General features: G+C 46.4%; 1 protein-coding gene across 1 annotated transcript in view; it reads left to right on the forward strand.

Moving 5' to 3' along the window:
* LOC146856937 (uncharacterized) overlaps nt 1-11,160 on the forward strand; it is a 285,286-nt gene extending 274,126 nt beyond the window's left edge. Inside the window, exon 9 of the mRNA XM_085647397.1 lies at nt 10,233-11,160. Coding sequence (XP_085503523.1) covers nt 10,233-10,457 — 225 coding nt within the window. The 3' untranslated portion in view covers nt 10,458-11,160. The remainder of the gene's footprint in view (nt 1-10,232) is intronic.
* Nucleotides 11,161-20,496: the final 9,336 nt, after the last annotated feature.

Raw genomic sequence — 20,496 nt, forward strand, 5'->3', positions numbered from 1 at the left:
CGCTGGCGCTTTGGCGCGCGATTTATACAAACTGGGCGGAGGGGGCATGGCCAGCCGCGGTGGGCGTGTCTGGCGGCGACCAGGAAATGGCTGCAGGACGCGATGCGCTCCAAGAGCGAAGCGACAAGCTGTCTGCCGCTAAGCTCAGGAGCAGGTAAGGCCAAGGTTTTTTAAGGGTGCATATGGTTTTAAAATCACACACAATACACAAGTATACAAAGTTTAAAATAGATTAGCGACTACCGGCTTCCGCCTCAGTAGTGTTCTCAGGTTGTCAATCCTTTGTCTTGAAACGCAAGGCGGAAGGACATCTGAACCTCCGACCTTGGTCTCCAATGCATGGCGCCCCCTGAGTGAGATACCATACCAGACACTGGCGAATCCCACACCACGAGCTGTGCAAATGAAAGAGCGACTTGTCCACACCCCACACACACTTGTCCCTGCTCAAGCTACACCTGCATGGCATGCCCAAAACATATTGGTACAAGAGACAACCCCTACGTCAAAACATTGAAAACACATACGACTCATTACTCCGAGCTGTGGCACATCGTCCACAGAACTGCCGCCGGTCTGAGGAGTTCCAGTGGTACGAGACCTACAAACACAATGGCAGGCAATCCCGGGCACATGCACAACCACAGTCACGTGGAACTGCACCGTGCACGAATGCTGCATCTGTTGGGAGCACTGCCAAAGGCAGTCCTGCAAATCAGTCACCGCCTGAGTTTCCGGCTTGCATATGCCACATGCATCCAGCCATGGTTCCACTGTCGATCATGCACATTCGAGTGGCCCATGGGGGTCTGCCTATCCAACACAACGGTAGCTGAACTGGATTTCGACTGTGCCGGCAGCAGTGGATGGGAGATTGCACAAGTCATCGTGTGCAGTGACTACATACACAACTGATTGACACCCAGTGCACAGGTCCCAACACCGTGTTGCATCATGGAGGATTGGTCCCATAAGCCAGTACAACAGGTGACATTTCTGTATACGCACAGACTCAGAATGCATGTGCGTGGACCTACGCGTGTTGCCACACACCTGTGCAAGGTGCTGCAGCCCCATGGGTGGAGCTGCACAGCATCTTTTGGCAAACTTCCCAAATCTGATAACTGCTAGAGGGAGACTACACACATGCCAATGTGGCACAACATGTGACCTTGTTGGTCCCTTTCACCTGCTCACTGTCAGCAGAGCACACAGTCGGTGCAGTCCGGTGGGACAGCTCCATGCAGATCCCATGGGCTGTGAGTCGTGTCCCCTGACGCGGGGCAATGAGCAGACGCCACACATCACATGACTCGACCAGCAAGGCAAGGTGGGCTGAGACCGTTGCCAACTGTAAGGATATGTGTACATGTTTGCAACCCCATTCCATGCACCTCGACATGTTCCCATTCTGCCTGTAAGAGTATTCAGCATTTGTCTGCCTGTTGGGGCCCATCACTTGCCCATACTGACACGCACATGCCAATACAGCCTACGGAACTTCACCAGTGTACAACTGTGAGTGTTGACTAGTTTTACAAATCGTGTGTGCCAATGAGCATTGTCCGTACACAGGGAGGGACAGACTGCCTGTGGTACGTAGGTGGTGAATCCCTATTGGCAGCTCCACCTCTGTGAGCCACACATTGTGTTTGGGATAGTTACTGGTAGACCTGTGCTCTTACGTGTCTTCAGCAATGTGAGTATGGTGTCAAACTATTTGCCTTGTGGATCGACAGGATCCAATGAAGCAGACCGTGTACACACTGATGTGTGTACATACGTCATGTGAAGAGGAGTTCTGTTGCCACATGCAATGGGGGACACTACTTCAGGTGGCACACACAGCCATATGTGATACATGGACGTGGGGCTACGTTGAGGCATGCTAGATTGTAGTGCATGTGCAATGAGGCCACAGCTAGTTCACACCTTCACAGAAATCCAATTGGCCATGTGGGTCAGGATCAAACTTGTGCATTGCAGACATTTATCAGGGTGTACCTCTTAAATTATTATTATTAGAGATTTATATGGCGCATGGGTGCCACAGCAACGAGGCGTCCCAGCGCAGCAGCAAAAACCAGAAACGAGAGCTAGGACAATTCACAGCGGTTAAATGGTTGAAAGGGGGAAGAGCCATGTCTTTAAAGCCTTACGGAAAGCCAGATGATTAGAAATGGTTCTAATAGAAGTCGGAAGTGAGTTCCACAGTTTGGCCGCCAAGTAACGGAACGAGCGCCCCCCCGCTCTAGCCCTCCAAACTCGCGGAGCACAGACCAGAGTTTGTTCAGCAGATCGCAGAGAGCGCTCCGGTACATAAGCCTCCAACAAATGTATGAGGCCCAGAGGAGCCTGCTTTGCTAAAATCTTGTGTGAGATACATAATGCTTTAAACTGTATCCGCTTACACACCGACAGCCAATGTAGTTTAGGAAGCACCTGGGCAACTGAGCAATGCTTAGGTAGTGAAACCAAGATCCATGCTGCTGCATTCTGGACCCTCTGGAGGAGGTTTACGCTAACCCTTGTAGCTCTCAGATAGAGACAGTTCCCATAGTCTAATCTAGAGAGAACAGACGCTTGGATGATAGTCTGCCGCACCGGAGGGGGGAAAAACCCGAGCAATGGCTTAAGACCCCGCAGGAGACCGAAACAAACCCCGGCGACGGCCTTAGTTTGTTTATCAAAGTTCATTCCACGGTCAAACCATATCCCAAGGTTTTTTACAGTCCCTGGGGACTGGGGCAGGTTTTAAACGGTCCGGCCAATGGAGATTCATCCATATCTCCCTATCCTTCCCAAATAGCAGGATATCGGATTTCCCGGAGTTCAGCTGAAGGCAGTTTACGGCCATCCAGTCGGAAATAGCCAGCAAATCTTCCCTAAAGTTATTTAAGTTGGTGGGACATTTCTTAGAGAAGGTAATCATCAATTGGGTATCATCAGCATATGATACTAATGACAGCCCCCTTCTCTTAGCCCTTAGCCAGCTGCGCCAATGGGCTGACATAAAGATTGAATAATAATGGGCTTAGTATAGAGCCCTGTGGTACCCCCTGGTGTAGCGCACACTTTTGTGAGGCAAAGGGAGGTGCCGAGACCTGAAAAGATCTTTCTGATAAAAATGACTTAATCCAGGCCAAGGCCAGGTCCCTGACCCCAATATCCTGCAGGCGTTTCAGGAGTATTTTATGAGATACCATATCAAAAGCGGCACTTAAGTCCAAAAGGACCAAGGCCGCTGAATCGCCTACATCTACATGGCTTTAAATTGTTTCTGACACAACCAGAAGCGCAGATTCAGTGCTGTGCCGCTGTCGAAAACCATGTTGTGTGGGGTCAAATAAGGCGTGTTGCTCGACAAAGCCAGCCAGGATGGAATTAACGTGCGCCTCCGTCACTTTGGCCAGAAAGGGTATTTGCGAGATGGGACGATAATTTCCTGGATCAGAAGTGGCTAAAGAGGGTTTTTTCAACAAAGGGACGACTTTAGCATGTTTCCAAGCTCGTGGAACTGATGCCGTAGACAGGGACCGATTGACCACGTCCAGGCACACCTCTGAGATGGAAGAATAAAGCTGACGGAAGCGAGTGAGAGTCACTGGGTCAGCTGGGGAGCCAGATTTGATTTTTGAGCATAGAGCCACAAACTCCAAAGGCGTGATGGAAGGAAATACCACCAGACTACGGCCATTCACAATCTCACCCCCTAGTAGGTCCGCCTCTGCAGACAGGGGAACTACTTGCAGGAGTCCCTGATAGATCGGTTCCACCTTGTTGATAAAGTGTATGGCTAGCTCATCGCATTGGCGATTGGAGGTGATCGGAGAAACCCCATTGCCGCCGGGGTTCTTCATGTCTCCCAATAAGGAAAAGATAATCTTTGCTGGGTTGGAGCTCCCCAGAATTTTACTGGCCACAAAATCCGCACGTGCTCTGCGAATCTCTTTATGGTATGACTTAAGGGCTGTTTGATATTCCAGTTTTGCAGTCATATCATAAGTGCGTCGCCAGATGCGCTCCAACCGTTGACAGCCTTTTTTGGCTAAGGAAAGGGCGACGTTAAACCACGGGTTAGATGGCCCGTGACCTTTCCTTCCCCATTTAGCAGGAATGTGAATATCCAGGCCCGCCGTCAGCCAGTCATGATAGCACTGATTCGCTGCATCTGCACACAAGGGTAGCTGTGGTTGGTGGCTAGATAACCAACCATAGAGAGTCTCTGGGTTAAACCTATGCCAGGCGCGTTTCAGGGTCTTAGAGGGGCAGCTAGAATCCGCTTTAGTCTGAAATTGCCAATCTCCACTTTTCCAATGTTCTCAAAATGGAGGTTGAGATAGCCCAGGATAGTAAAATTGGCTGCCTTGCTAGCAAGGTGACCCACTTTATTTAATAGGTCTTCCCTAAAACTGGTTGCTGGACCGGGAGGCCTATAGACCAGGAGACCGGCCAGTGAAAAATTTTGTGTTAGCCTGATCTTAAACGAGGAGCATTCACAGCCCTCTATGGGTTCACTCTCCAAACTGGCCATATAAGCTTCCTTGACTACCATTGCCACCCCACCCCCTCTCCCCACCTCCCTATTCAGAGTTTTCAATACATAGCCAGGCGGGAGAGCCAGCCAAGGTATTGCCACGACGTCCTGGTTAAGCCAGGTCTCTGTAAGAAAGAGAACATCTGGAGACTCATCGGATAGAAGATCAAAGACCTCTGCGTGATGTTTTGTCAAAGAGCAGCAGTTAAGGCTCAAAAATGTTAATTCCTTAAACCCGGAAGGGCACGAAGTCCTCTGGGCCGGAGTCAGTTCAAACAAGCATAATTTGCAGTGAAAAGACAATTCATGAGGGTACCAGGGTGATGAAGGGCAGGTACAGGCCAGGGCAATAAGTTCCTCCCGAGAATATGAGGTGGGATCGGGCACGATGTCACCCAGAGTACCTGCGCCCTGTGCCGGTCTGGCGTGGACAGTCGCAGACGGGCTTGCCTTAGGCGCGCCTTTGGCGTGCCAGCGGCGCGCCCGCTGCACGGTCGCGGCAATGTGAGCATTTATGGTCGAGTGGGAGGGTCCGGCCGGGCAACTATACTGCCAACTTCCCCCTGTCCAAGATGGCGGAATCCCAGCCTCTCCAACCGCCCGAAAGAACGCTATGCTGATGCAGGTAGGTTTAAGAATAAATGCTTACTAATATACAACCCAGTGCGTGAATTTAAAACGGGTAAAAACGAGGTTAAAATAAAGAAATTAAAACAATAGTGTCAACAAAGTAAACGGTAAAAACAATACCAGTAACTGGCGTATCACTTGCTCCCGGCTCAAGCCTCAGGAGCTAACTGCTGGCGCGGTCGCGGCAATGTGAGCATTTATGGTCGAATGGGAGGGTCCGGCCGGGCAAGTATACCGCCAACTTCCCCCTGTCCAAGATGGTGGAGCTACTCCGACCGTCTCGGGGAAGTCAGTGTGGAATTCCAGCCTCTCCCACTGCCCGAAAGAACGCTATGCTGATGCAGGTAGGTTTAAGAATAAGTGCTTACTAATATACAACACAGTGCGTAAATTTAAAACGGGTAAAAACGAGGTTAAAATAAAGAAATTAAAACAATAGTGTCATCAAAGTAAAGTGCAATCATCGTCCCTACATTCTTCCATGCTTGTACACGTGGGTGAATATAGACATGACACATCTGTGTGATTTGGAATGTTTTATTCACAGTCTGGGGATTCTCTTAGAATGGAGTGGTACATTTCCAGTTCAAGCCAACATTATGTGGTTGCCCAGTGGTGGGCCAACCAGAGTCCATGAGGGAATTCAAAGTTGATCTGAAGAGGAAGAGTACAGTCCTTAGCCGTATTACTGTGTTATTGGTACAAGGGCAGAAATGGCAGTCCATGTCGGGTTCCAGGGCAATGTCACAGAGTGTTCCGGGAGGACAGTTGGATGCGTTGTACCAGGGCATGATGCATGGGGCTGAACCATGCAGTGACTGGCCATGTGGCGGGTACGGTTGCTACTGCCTCCTTCCTCACACAGTTATTGCACTCCACATCTTACTCTTCTGCGACGTCTTCTGTGTCAGGTGTGTGTGGTGGTGTTATGGCTGCATCATTGTGGGCCACTGACACATTAGGGTGCGGAGGTGTAATGGCCGCATCTCTGTGTGCCAATGACACATCAGGGGGTGGAAATGTGTGTGTCGGAGTTCCTGCAGCAGTCATCTGGTACAGGCTCTGTGGCAGCAATGGCAAGATGAGGATCTGCAAGGCATGGAAGATCCCAGCTACATCTCGCTGGTGTTCAGCCATGGCAGCCCTACTTCCAGCCTGCATCCACTCCGTGGTCTCCATTGTCCTCCGCATCTGTGCCAACTCTGTGCTGTCATCGATGGTGCCTGTCTGACTCGGCAGTTCCTGTATCCGAGTAATGGCCACTGCGAGGTCAGTCAAGGATTGTCAGTGAGCATGGTGGGGACAGTGGGTGTCCATTAGGGACTGTACGTGGTCCCTGATGGAACTCAGACACCCATGTATGGCATCGAGTTTGGTTGCCACGAGGTCGAAACCCACCCACAGCTGACCAGCCAACTCCTCCTGGCACGCTAACACACAGCATTGGAATTCAAAGTGTTGGTCGTGGAGGTCGTGTGGGCCAGCCGTGGTGGTGTGTGCTTCCTGCTGTGTAGTCTGTGCAGGGGGTGGGGTCACCCCGATGCAGATGGACTGCACTGCTCCTGGGGGTGGGGTGCTGAGGCTGTCCACGAGCCGTTGGAGGATGTCTGAGCAGAAGTGCAGGGTGTCCTCTTCATCATCACTGTAGAGATGTGTGGTCTGCTCTGTAGGAGGTGCTGATTGTCCCTGCAATGTAAAGGGGAGATGCAGGTTAACAGTGAATTGCATGTATGTTGACACATTGTACATATTTACATACAGACGGCATGACAATGTACATTGTGACTGTTTTTGATGAGCTGCCTATTTGATGGGAGACAGTGAACATTGCCACTACATGACGGATGTGAGGTTGTACTCGTACATCATCATCTCACAGTGTCATGCAATGTCAGGTGTGATTGGCCAGTTTCTACACACGAGCGGCAGCAGTTGTGTCCTCTGTCCTGTGGTGTTAGTGTTGCACTTTGTACCACATTGTCATCAATGTTGATGTGCTGTGATTGCTATGTTTGGGTGCTGCATTGTTGGCGAGTCGGCCATGCAGCTCTGATTTGGCAGCACCTCATCCCTATGAGTCGATGGGCCTTTGACTTGTGTGCTCTTCAGGTGCTGTGATGTTTGCGACTTGGGTCATTTGTGCTCTTGGACATATTTTTGTACTCTTGTGCATTGTTTGTCTGCAGATGTGTTTTTGACGTCATGGGTTGTAGATGCACGTGGATGTGTCAGAGTGTGACCTGCTCCTTTACAGATGTGGTACACACTCAGCCACCTCAAAGTCATCTCGTGCACCATGTCATGTATTGTGACTGCAGCCATGCTATCTGCCATGCAGTGTCAGTTGAATAGTTCATGTGGCTCACAGAGCCGCAGCTTTTCTGGCTTCAGCACATGTGCGTGGGTAGGTTGTGACATTGGTGATATGGAGGGCGGCTCATTTGTGCACATAGTGGGCGGGGGCCTACTTGGAGTTTCTATGTGTGCTGCAGTGTGCCAAGGGTATCAGATAAACACATCCAGTCGCCTTTGCTGCCTTCCTGTTGGCAGCGAGTTTCTCCTTGGTTAGGCTGTGCACATCATGCCAGCGCCTCTTGATCTCCTCCATTGATCTACTTGACACTCCGACTGCATTCACGTTGTTGATGATGGACTGCCATATTTCTGTTTGTGTTGCCAAGGCAGCAGTGGAGGTAATGAACAGTTGTTGTTAGTGTTCTGTCAACTCCGTGACGATGATCCGTTCTTCCTGCAGACTGAACACTGTCTTCCTCTTCTCCTTTCCCTTCCTGGCTGGTCCTCCGTGGGGCTTGTGGGGTTCGGGCTGTCCTCGGCACTGGGTCCGGATGCATCCATGGTGCTACGCAGTTTGATTGGGTTTTGGTGTGTTTTTTCTTTTATAGTGCATTTTCCCGCATGACGCGTGGGATTGGTAGGCCTGTGGTTGCTTTTTGCCGATTTTTGTATTGCGCTTGGCCTCGTTGCAGCTTTTTTTGCGTTGGTGTTTCACATTTTTGCGGTGTCACGTTGACTTCATCGCGGACATTTGACGTGTTATCGTGGAACTATCGCATGGTGCAGCCGGCTTGGGAATGTCGCGTTATGAAGGTGTTATTTTCCCACGATTGATTGAGATGTGGTGAGTTACGATAAGCTACTCTGGCTGTAGTTATCACACGTTCTTGAATATTTGCCCATTGGTGTATGTGCCTGATGTTTTAACCTATGTTTCAACGTCAGTCCTGGATCTTGGCAAGAGCAGTTCTGTGGCTTCTTAGCCTGTTGCCCCCCACATCCTGCTTGTTGACTACACCAGGTAGCATACGCAGGCTCTGCAGTGGAATCTGAAGTCTTATTGAGCCCAGCACAAAGGAAACATGTCAGATGTCATTCAGGTTTCAGAGAAGGCTGCACGAGATCTACAGCTGTGGCTACTCGACCACAATTGGACCAGACACAGACCCCTCTCTGTTTACCACCAAGAGCTCACAGTGGTGATGGATGCATCATTGATTGGTTGGGAAGATGGGAAGATCATCTGGCGAAGTGGAGATCAGAGGTCTCTAGTATCCAGTAGAAGCCCTGCTCCAAATAATCTGTTGGGGTTGCCAGCCATTCACCTAGTGCTAAAGGCTTTCTTGCTGTCCATCATGGGGAGTCTGGTAGAAGTTCTCACAGACAACACTACCGCCATATGGTACTGCAGCAAGCAGTGTGGAGTGGGGTCCAGAGACCTGTGCCAAAAGGCTTTGCACCTCTGGTGTGGCCTGGAGCATCAAGGTATCTCTCTGATTGTGAAGCACCTGGCGAAATCTTTGAATGTCAGGGTGGACGAGCTCAGCTAGAGGCGCCTGGTGAATCCCGAATGGCATCTGCATCCCGAGGTGACACAGGGCATCTTCTGTTTGTGGAGCAACCCTGGTCAGATCTTTATGCAACCATTGAGAAAGTGCAGTTTCAAAACCTTTGCACGCTGGAGTTCCCTTGAAAGTTTTCACTAAGAGATGCATTCTGGCTTAAGTGGAACACAGGATTCCTGTATGCCTTCCTGCCTCCTCCTCTCCTGCCCAGAGTTCTGACGAAGATCAGGAATGACCAGGCCCAAATCCTTCTAGTGGCCCTGGATTGGGCCAGGAGATTGAGGTACCCAGAGCTTATGGCCATGAGTGTCTGTCCCCCAATCAGGCATCCACTTTGGGAGTATGTTCTTTTGCAGTAGCAGTAAATGGATCTGCAGGCACGCTGGCACAATCTACACCTCCATACGTGCAGTTTGAGTGGCAGCAGTGACTGTGCTTGATCTACCACCTGAGGTTGTGGGTGCCATTCTTTTTGCCAGGTGTCCATCTAGGCTGGACACTTAGACAACTTTGTGGCTTGGTGCAGAGTCAGCAAAATGGACCTTTTGCAAGCCAAACTATCAGATTAACATAACATAACATTGGGAGGTAGTGCTTTGACATCTATTTTAAAGTTGAGGGATCTGCGGTTAGAAATAGCCATCAAAAGAACAAGCTACTATCCTTCAATAGCGCTCTTTCCTGTGGATACTCTTACCACATATTCCACACTGCCCTCACACCTCCCAATTCTGTGAAGTGGTCTCTTTTATACCATCTAAAAAGGTCCCAAATTGGAGCTCTGCACTGTGGTACCTGCAAATGTTTTGTGCTCTGCATCTGATGGCGTGGAAAGATTCAAGGAAGAAACTAACATCAGCGTGCAGGGGTGTGGCTAATATGTTGCTCCGCTCTGTCACTTCCAAGACAGATCAAAGTCAGTGTGAAGCTGCACGGAGCCTCCTTGCAGCACTGATAAAAAAACTTGCGGATACATAGTGGCGCCTGGTGGAATAATCAAAAGGTGAGGAATCGGGGTTTAGATAGATTATCCACCAGAAAGAGCATTGTTGAAGGTAAGGCACTTGTTCATTTCATTGAAATGTCATTTTGTTAGGGAGTGGGGAATAGCAGTGGGCCATAAGTTTTTAAAGTTATTAGAATATTCTTGGTACCTTATGAATCCAGACTCGTATTGCCATAACAAAAACTTCTTTTCATTGCAGTTCAAACAACTGAGGCAACAATTTGCATCTGTGTCAAAGCTCATCAACTGCTACACAACACACTTGGGAGACTTGCATCTCTTATCCCAGTGGGGACATGTGGCACAGCAATACCACAGACGCACCTCTGAAATGCCGGAGATGCTTCAAACTATGCTACAACAAGTGGCCAGAAGAACATCCAGTATTACATTAAAGAGAATTCTTCTGAAGGAACCACCTTAATTAGGAGCCTACTGCATCAGTCTTTACATGGAGAGGAGCCTCCTCATTTGGGGAAGTAACAGGAGTGATCACTCTACAAGACAGATAGTCCTTTGAAGGGTATGGTATACAAGACGCTTGGTTCCTCACAAAAATCCAGACAACAGAGGAATCCTGAAGTTTGAACTTCTTTCTCCATAATAGGAATTCAAAGACAAATTGAAAAATGTTTCAATGGAAATTTTCTGAAGTCATGCAAATGTTGTGGATGTTAATTGCTTTTAGCCTTCGCTACCACTCATGTTTTTCAGAAATTGTGCCAGAGTCAAACAGGGAGTAGTGTTTGAAGACCACCGATGCTACATCATCTCAGCTAAGCTTGTACAAAATAATTGTAATACAAATTTTTTATTGGTAGATGCTGCCTAATGGGGTGTCTTGCTGCCTCTAGGGTGGTAGACCAGAAATTACAAGTATGTGATATTTTTTCAAGGACCAATAACTAAAACATCTCAGAATATGTGTTGTGAAAAGCTTCCTATAGAGTGAATCTGGCAGTTTATCCTTTGATAAAATATATTTTTTGACTGTAAAAAGCTGTACGTAAACAGGACTACATTTTTCAGTTTGACCAATGATAATCATCTTTTGATATATTAATTTTTATTCCCATTTTGAGTAATAGTTCCCTGTAAGATTTTTTTTCACAAATAAATCTGTATTCATGACACACAATGTATCAGTGGAAATTTGTGCCAAATTGCTCTTTCGCAAGCTTAAATACCTTCTTAGTAGGGTTGTTTTCAATAGTATACATTATTTTGTATACATACTACAGTGTGAAGAACATTATTTCCTATAGATACTTATAACTGGAGATTTCTCACCTTTAGAATATCCCTGGCACCAGACTGAATCTGAGGAAGTTCAACATCAGTGGTCCTGTGACATTTTTAGATGTTGACGAGGCCATTCCACAGAACAGGGAGGTGGGAGGCCAGTGAGGAATCTGTAATTAGCTTGAGTAACCACCAGAAACAGTATTATCAAAGAATGTAACTTGTTCTTTTGATTTACACTTCTAACCGAATATTGCTCACTTTTAGAATAGATACCAAAGCAGTACCTCCCAAGATACAGAGTCTGAGGAGGGGGACAGTAACGCCCTGATTGGACCTGGCTTTCAAGGCAGTAGTGGTTCATGAATGTATACACTGATGCCCACGAGGCAGCCTGACAGACATCAAGATTACACCAATGCTGTAGTACTCGACGTAACACTAGTGAAATATCACTAACACGCCAATACTACCAACACACCACACATCATCTGCAAATCCAATAATTCGGCTTTTAATGTTCTATTATGATTAAACAGCTGAAACCATATAATGAAGAACTACGCATGCTCAGCACAGAGCTGAGCATCTGTTTTTGTGCATTTAAGTTGTCTCAAGTTAATACACATAATTTGGAACTTCTCAGAGTTAATGTATGAAATGCAGTCAGCACAAGTCAGAAACAGTGAGCAGCCTACCACTACCTTCACACTATCACCACCATCACCACTACTACAATAACTACCAACATCACCACCACCGGTATCATGCCCCCACTGCTGCTATCATCACTGTCACACAACATCATGTCTATTGCCACCATAAGTACCACAACCACCACTAACAGCATCACTATGACTACCACCACGATTATTATCACCATTACTACCATCACCACTGTCCCCAACACCACGACCACCAATTTCACACCATCACCACTACTAATAATATCATAACAATCAACACTTCTATGGCTATCAACATTACTTCCAACACTATCACCATTCCTACCACTGTCACCAGTACTAGCACTGCTACCACCACTATCACCACCACCCGTATTACAACTGCAGAAATACCCTTATGACTGCTAATATACACAATCAACACCACTATCACATCTGTTGTAACCTTCACCATCATCAATACTACCACAAATCAATGCTTCTGCCTCCATTACCACCATCACACTACCCTCATCACATACCTCCATGATCTCCAGTGATATCAATATGACAAGCACCATTGCTTTCACCACCATCAAATCAATTAATCACTACACCTAATATGATCACCAACATCACTACAATTACTATCAACAATACCATCTCCCAACCTTGACCACCATAACTTTCATCATCACACCATTGCACATACCAATACCATCACCACATAGCTACTACTAACACTATTGTCACCAACACTACTAGCACCACTGCTATCATCATCAATAAAACAACATCACCACCACTGATACAATCACCACCATTTTGATACTATCAAGGTCAACACCACAACCACTGCTACCACTATCCCACTTCTACCACTATTACCATCACCGTAATAACCACTAGTGCCACCATGACCACCACTTACACCACCACTGTCATCTCAACTACTGCTACCATTACTATTACAACTTATCACCAGTTATGCACCATTATTATTTCGATCACGATCATCTATGTTACTGCCACCACCATCTTCACGACTTCTACTACCATCTCTAACATCACAATACTTTCCCTACTGAAACCTCACTCAACACCAGCATCAAAACATCTACACTACTGTGACTAGTATCACCATTATTATAAAAACCACCACCACTATCACCAACCTTAATATGATCACCATTTACTGTCACTATTCTTGCCACCACCTCTTTCTTCACCATCCCCAATATCACTATTGCCGTCCTCACCAGCATAACCACTATTGCCACAATCACCAGTGCTACCACCACTATTTACACCATCTGTACCACTATTACACGATTACATCTATCATCACACTGCGACCACTGTCCCCACCACGATTAACATTGTCACTGTCAAAACCACTACTAACATTATTACCAGCACTTCCAGCATAGCCACTAACCCCAACAGCCCTACCACCATCACAACTGCCACTATTAAAGTACTAACATTATTACCAATAGTATCACACTCACTTCAGCTGAGACCATCACCAATAGTACAGTTATAATCATCTCTACTACCACGATCACAATCATCACTACTACTACCATCACCACCACTGTTATCCGCATCACGACAACCACTATTACCATCGCACTACTACCATACTACCATCAGAACAACCTCCACAAGCATAGCATCAACAGTACTATCACCACATCACACTACTAGTACACTCACCATCACTATCACCATGACCTCTATCACCTTTACTACACAGTACTGATAAAGTGAAATAAAATGAAATCATTAAAATGAAAAAGGTTTATAGAGCGCACATATGCCCCATGTCAATGAAGAGTCATGACAAGGGGACTAAGCAAGGAGACTAGCTTGGTGTTCAAGATAACATATAGAACCTTATTGTAGAGTAAAAAGCCATTTCTGAAGATGGCATGGGTATTCAGGGAGGTCAGGTGACGGGGGAGCGAGTTCCAGAGCTTAGCTGCCACAATCAAAAATGCTCTTCCTCCCAATCTAGTTTTATGAAATCTGAGGCCCATGACCAAGTTACTGTCCATTGAGCGAAGTTTCCTAGTGGGAACATACCATTAAAACATTGTTCTAATTTGTGCCGGATCTGAGTTGTGTAGGGCTTTGTGAACAATGCATAGTGCCTTAAACATAATGCCCTTTTTTACGGGTAGCCCGTGGAGTTTGAGTTATTCTCCTGAGACCGACTGATGTTTGGGGATGTCTAAGGTCAGTCTTGCTGCTGCATTCTGTAGCAATTGCAGCTTCGTCTCTGCTGTCTTGTTAATATCAAGGGAAAGTGTGTTCTAATAGTCAAGTCTCGACGAGATCAGTGCCAGGGTTACTTGTTTGCGTGCTGATAGAGGGATGAAATGAATGACCTTCCGCAGCATTCTAATGGTCCAGAAGCAGGTCGCAACTGTGCAGTTGATCTGAAGGTTCAGCAACCAGTTCATTGTTCAGGATTTACCCAGATGTTTTGCTGATTAAGTTGGAGAAGGAAGAGTACCCAACAACACAACACAACCCAAAGAACATCAGAATTCCTGGTGGACATATGGTTTAGTGTTAGACTTGACACCTTTGGCGTAATTCCGAAGGATCTTTTGCCTGCACTACCCTGTTTTTTAGTAAACCCATTTTTGGTGGCTTTAGGACACTTGCTAACTAGTGGTAAAGTACTTGTGCTCTCTCCCGTAAACATGGATATGTTGGTATTCATCTAATTGGCAACTTTAATTTACTTACAAATCCATAGTATATAATACTACCTGTACCTATGGCCTGTAAATTAAATGCTACAAGTGGGCTGCAACACTCATTGTGCCTCCCACCAAAGTAGTAAAACATGTCTCAGGCCTGCCATTGCAGACTGTGGTGCAATTTTGAACTGACAGTTCAACCTGGAAATACTTATAAGTCACCCCTGAGGTAGGCTCTACAAAGCTCTTTGGGCAAGGTGCTTGATATACAAAATGTAGGACATGTAGTTTATAGTTTTACATGTCCTGACAGTGAAGGCCATGTAGCAAGGCTACCTCTCCCATACACTAGCACCTGGTTAACTTATTAACCTCTCATCCAAACACTCCTGGACCTATGGAAGATTCAGGTGGACTGTCATGCTGAAGAAGGAGGATTTGACCTGCTTGCCTTGAACCCAGGATCCTCAGAAGTGACTCAAAGGGTCTGTTGGCTGACCTCCTGTTTGAGCTATAGGGACCCACCAATCTTCCAGAGGCTTCTTCTGTTTCCATGATGACTAGACCCAACTGGGGCTGAACTGGTTCCCTCTGCTTGCCTCTGTGGGATTGAGTCCTAACCCACCAAGTGCTGTCCTTCAGGTCCTGGACCCTTAGCTGGAGTCAGAGTACACTCCTCTGTGATCAACTGAAAGTTTCACCGGATCCGATGTAGTGTGGAACAAACAGACGCAGGGCTTTGCATTGCAACACTTAGCAGCTCCTGTCCAGTGGCTTAGCTAGAACTGACGCGGTGCAATGCAGACCAGTGCCGTTCCTCACTTTACAGCACCTCGCAGCTCCTGAGAGATGGCTTCACTAGATCTGATGCAGGACAACACCAAGGTCTTGCATCACCGCACAGCTCCAGATTCGTGGCTTCACAGACTCGATGCACAGCTTTGCATCACAGCACTGCTCAGCCGGTGCATCAACCACAAAAGGTACAAGTCTTGGCAGGAGTATTTTATAACATTCTCGTAGATTTTTGATTGCCAATTTATTCCCATTTTTCCAAATTCAATTCCTGCCCCATACTTTGTGCCTGTGATATTTGTCTGTAAAATGGAAGGTTACCTCAGCAACATTAATGCCTACACTGTGTTGGAGCTCAAAACATTGTTCTAGGAGAGGCACTGCAGCTAGCAAAGGCTCCATGAAACTTGAAAACTAGATAGCCCTCAGCCTGGGAGGTGGCCCTATGACTCCAGTTTACATTACAGGAGGAGCATCAGGATGCTGTGGAAGAGGAGGATGACATGATGTAGGAGGGGCAAACCTCTTGACCATGGCCCCAGAAATAAAGGAGAAATGAGGGCCCACATGAGTGAGGTCCCCTGCTGGATCCAGAGCATGAAGCAGTGTGTCATCCCGTAACCTATCCCCTGTGGAGGTGGAGGACAGGAGGGCTGAAAGGGACCAGAGGCTGCAACTGGCCACTCTGACCATAGAGTAAAAGAAAGCAGAAGCAGCTGCAAAGAGGGCCTAGGAGGAGAAAGGGGCTGAAGCATAAGAAGACCTGTAAGGGCAAAAGGCTGAGAAGAAAAACTAGTTGTGGAGGAGAAGAACATGTTGGTGGATGTTTACATGAGTCAGAAGAAACTGAACTCGAGGGCTTAAAGGCTCACAGAGTCCAGCGAGACTGGTTGCAGTTATAAAGAAGTGCCATGAAGAGCTAAAAGAGTCCACATTCCTGAAGACTTGGTGCCTAGCTATGTGGTGGGGGATGACACTGATAAGTGATTTGAGGTCTATGACATGGCCCTAGAGAAGCACAGAGTCCCTGAGGAACAGTGGAGGACTAGTCTGTAGAAACCTATGCCAAATTCAGGGAGAGATACCCTACTGCCCTGGGAAAGGGTATTGGATCAAGGGAGCAGCCTTTATAACTAGTCCATTACAACAAATGTGTCTTTCCACAAATGTCTTTACCACAAATTTGTTTGCATTGAAAATACCTTTACCACGCATGACTTTAACGTGAAAATGTTAGTATTTCGCAGGTAAGTATATACATATATATATATATATAATTGTAATTAGAAAGCAACAATAAACTAAACAAAATGAAAAACATACAACAACTAAACACCACATGAATAAAGAGTTGGAAAAACAGTCTGTGGGTCTAGCAAATAACGTACTGCCTCTCACCTACTCTATTGATTGAACAGTGCAGCAAATGTTAAAATATTGAAAATAAAAAAAAGTGAAAATGTATATAAAAATGGGTATTTGTGGAAGTAATTTTTGAGGTAACTTTCCCTTTAAATCGTTTGTCTATACACATATGCTATATGACCATGTTGAAGGCTCAGGCCGAAACGCGTAGGTCTCTCTTTACACTGTCGGTGGCTTGAAATGAAAATAAAAAGAACTTACTTTTAACCTGCAGTGACCTGGCTGTGCTGTTTTCTTCCATGCCCTTGGATTGGGGGGCTGTAATTGGTGAATAACCCTTGGATTCCATGGTGTGCTGCCAGCCCACACACAAACAAGCACCAGCTGCAGGAGACGGGTCTCTCTGACTGGCTTCGTTTTGACCCAAAGGAGACTTCCCAGGAGCCTTGTCTTTACCACGTCAAGCTGTGAAAAGCTGAAGAAAGGAAATATTGATGGTAAGAGGGAGGACACCCGCTGTGTTCCGGCACCTGGTTGGCGCTTGCACGGTGTGCGCCTCAGAGGAGGCGTGCCGGCGAGTCAAAGCCTTGATAGGGCCGCGGGAATCCTTTCCGGTGCCGCGATCTTACAAGCAATAACATGAGTGGTATCACAGTGGTGGAGCCCGTGAGATGAATGAAGTGTGTTTTTCGCTTGAGTTATGGGAAACGTCTAATCGTGCCGATACACTGTATCTCTCGGCAAGTGTTTAACATACTTCTTAGCATGAAGACTCACGAGCAGATTCGAGATCAGGTTTTCACAAAGCCAGTGTTTTTTTGTCCTAAAGATATCTTTATTGATAAAAACCGCCACATCTCGACAAAGCAACTGAATTTAAACATAAGATCCATACTGCAGCAGTAGGAAAGGCAGTTGATGCATACTGTTTAAGGAGGACAAATCGGGTTATTCATAGGGGGCATCTGTGAATCAACACAGAATGCAACAAAGTGGTAACTGAATAAGATCTGACCAGTCAATATTTACTATACTGGCCTGCCCGAAAATATTGTCAGCCTCGTGAGGAAAACTATTGTATTATAAAGTACGAAAAAGAGGAACTATCCTTGGAACAAGTTTAGATAGTAACATCAATTAAGAATACTGAAAAGAAAAAGGACAGAAAGGACAACAACGCTTATTGTTCCACAGATAACAAACAAACTGTGGTAAATTTAAATTACCTAGACTTAATTTATGCGGTAAAGTTCAATAAGAATAACTCAGTAAAAATAAGAGGCAGAATCCGTGGTATTTGAGGTTTTAAAAGGGGATTTATTCCTTACAAAGGAATTGGTTCGAACCAGGCAATCGGATTCCGTCACCACGAAGGTTCGGGAAGGGATAGGCAATACTTTATTGACAGGTTGTCATATATATAGTCAATGCATTACAGTAAAGACAGATGCAGGAGGCGTAACAGCTGAGAGGAGAGATAAGAATACACATACGTAATGAAAAAAGGCGTTACAATAGGCGTGCATAAGGGCGTGTACTAGAAACGTCATTATAAGGATGTCACAGGTGGGTGGATCCATAAGAGAATCCTGCAAGGTCAGCAGAAATATATGGCAGAGATGCGCGTGCAGCGGCATGACGTGTGATTGACGTGTAACTGGAGGGTGAAGGGGACTTGACATTTAGCCCTACATGAGGAGACAGAAGTCTGGGATGTCAGAACAACCTAATCCCAAATCGTATCTAATATCTTGTGTTTAAGGAACTGTATTATCTGGAAGGAAAGGTCTCTCAGGCAGAGGCTATCCTATACTGACTGCTAGTGCGTGTATAAGCGTCTACGTGTCTACATGAGATGTGAGGGGGCATGGGCCTACCATGGTAACAGGAGCTATGAATTACTTGCACGGAGACAGTAAGGCCGGGCCCTTTGCTCTGTAGCTGGAAGGATGTTTACCTAAACTACTAGACAGGAATGTATTTCTCGAGGAGCGGAGCAGATAACTTGAAGGCAAAATACAGTCTTGGCAGGCAACAGGCCGGGCCAGGCACCGTTAGCCGCGCAGGGAGTAAGACAAAGGTCATGGATACAGATGCAGGTCCAGGCTGGAGCATTCAGAGGCAGAAGGCAGGAAAAGGCTCGATGGCAGAATTCAGGGCCTAACTCGCCAGAGCTGAAAAACGTGAAAGGTGCACCATATAAAGACGGTGGCAAGGCATACTTAGGAACGGAATATTCGACCCATTCATGGTGGATCTGAAAGAGGACATGTTAACGTTGGACGCATATGTATTTGCGTCTTCATAGCTGGAAGTGGAGGGAACATACATGTACTTGTAGCACGTACATGGAGCCGTTGGGGTCTAAGATAGGGGACACAATTGATCATAAAAATTCATATTTCCTCATTCCCTCCTTGTCCCCTACGGACCCTTCATGATATATCGATCCTCAGGAATCCATCAATCTGTTCATGTAACATCATTTGCTCTTCTTTCTTCTTACGGGATCTTGAATGAGAACTTGAGTGTGGAATACATGATGTGGCACACAGGCCGCAAATCGCTGGCCCACATTGTAGACATAGGCAGCAACTGAATACTATGAGAAGGGCAATACCTAGGAAGGATAGGACTTTCCATCCCCAGGCTGACAACACGCTCCAGAACCAACCGGACCACGTCCAGGTGCCTGGATTCTGGTGTATCTGACTTGCAATCTTATGAAGACGAGTTATGGCTTTATATACTGATGGCGCGTTTTCTGGAATGAAAACACAGCAACTCGATCCGATGACTCTACAGGCTCCGCCCCTATCGGCCAGGATGACGTCAAGGACAAGACGATTTTGGAGAACAACAATCCGCATCGCAGACTGCTCCTCTGTTAAGTTGCCTAGGGCAGAGGTAGTTTCATTCACTACTGCTTCAAGGGTTCTGGTTAATTTACGTATCAGTTTACTATCAGAGACAACACCTATGTAGGGAAAGAGACCTTTATTGAAGTCTGTGTATTGTTCCCATGCCGTTTCAGTGTAGTCGACAATCGGAAGATCTCTCTGGGGTCTATTGTGTACTAGATGGGTGTTTCTATGATAATCAGGAGGGGCTAGGAAAACAGGTGGCAGAAGGAATGCAATGTAACAGGTACCATCCCAATCTAGAGGTAAACGTATATATGCGGTATGACCACAAATGAAGTAGGAATGACGGGAAGCTCTAAATGTAGACTTGCCTTGATCACTGAATTCGATCACAGTAGTACATTTACTATGACCCAGGTGTACTGAACCATTCTTTCTTACACATAATTCACCTTTGACTGGTAAAACTGACATAGCAGGCAAGACTGGTGCAGCTTCGGATTCAACATTCAGAATCATGAGGTTAAGTGTAAAGTTACCTAATCCATATACTTCATTTTCTAGATCAGTTCCTGTCCTTTTGGGAAGTCCCTCCTTGTTAGGGTAGCAGGCTTTAAGCAAAACTAAGTTCAGGTTTCCCCATACCCAGTTGCTCTGGTAAACTACGGTATTTGAATCTAAAGAATTAATCAAACTAAACCATGCACCACAGGAACCATTGTGTGTGAATGGATACGGAAAGAGGGGCAGAACTCCCTTGTATTTCTGGTAGGGAGGGAGTCGGCCACATATCCAACAATTTGTAGCGTTGTTGGCCT

The sequence above is a fragment of the Triturus cristatus genome, chromosome 3_2, assembly GCF_964204655.1.
Source record: "Triturus cristatus chromosome 3_2, aTriCri1.1, whole genome shotgun sequence".
Classification (NCBI taxonomy): domain Eukaryota; kingdom Metazoa; phylum Chordata; class Amphibia; order Caudata; family Salamandridae; genus Triturus; species Triturus cristatus.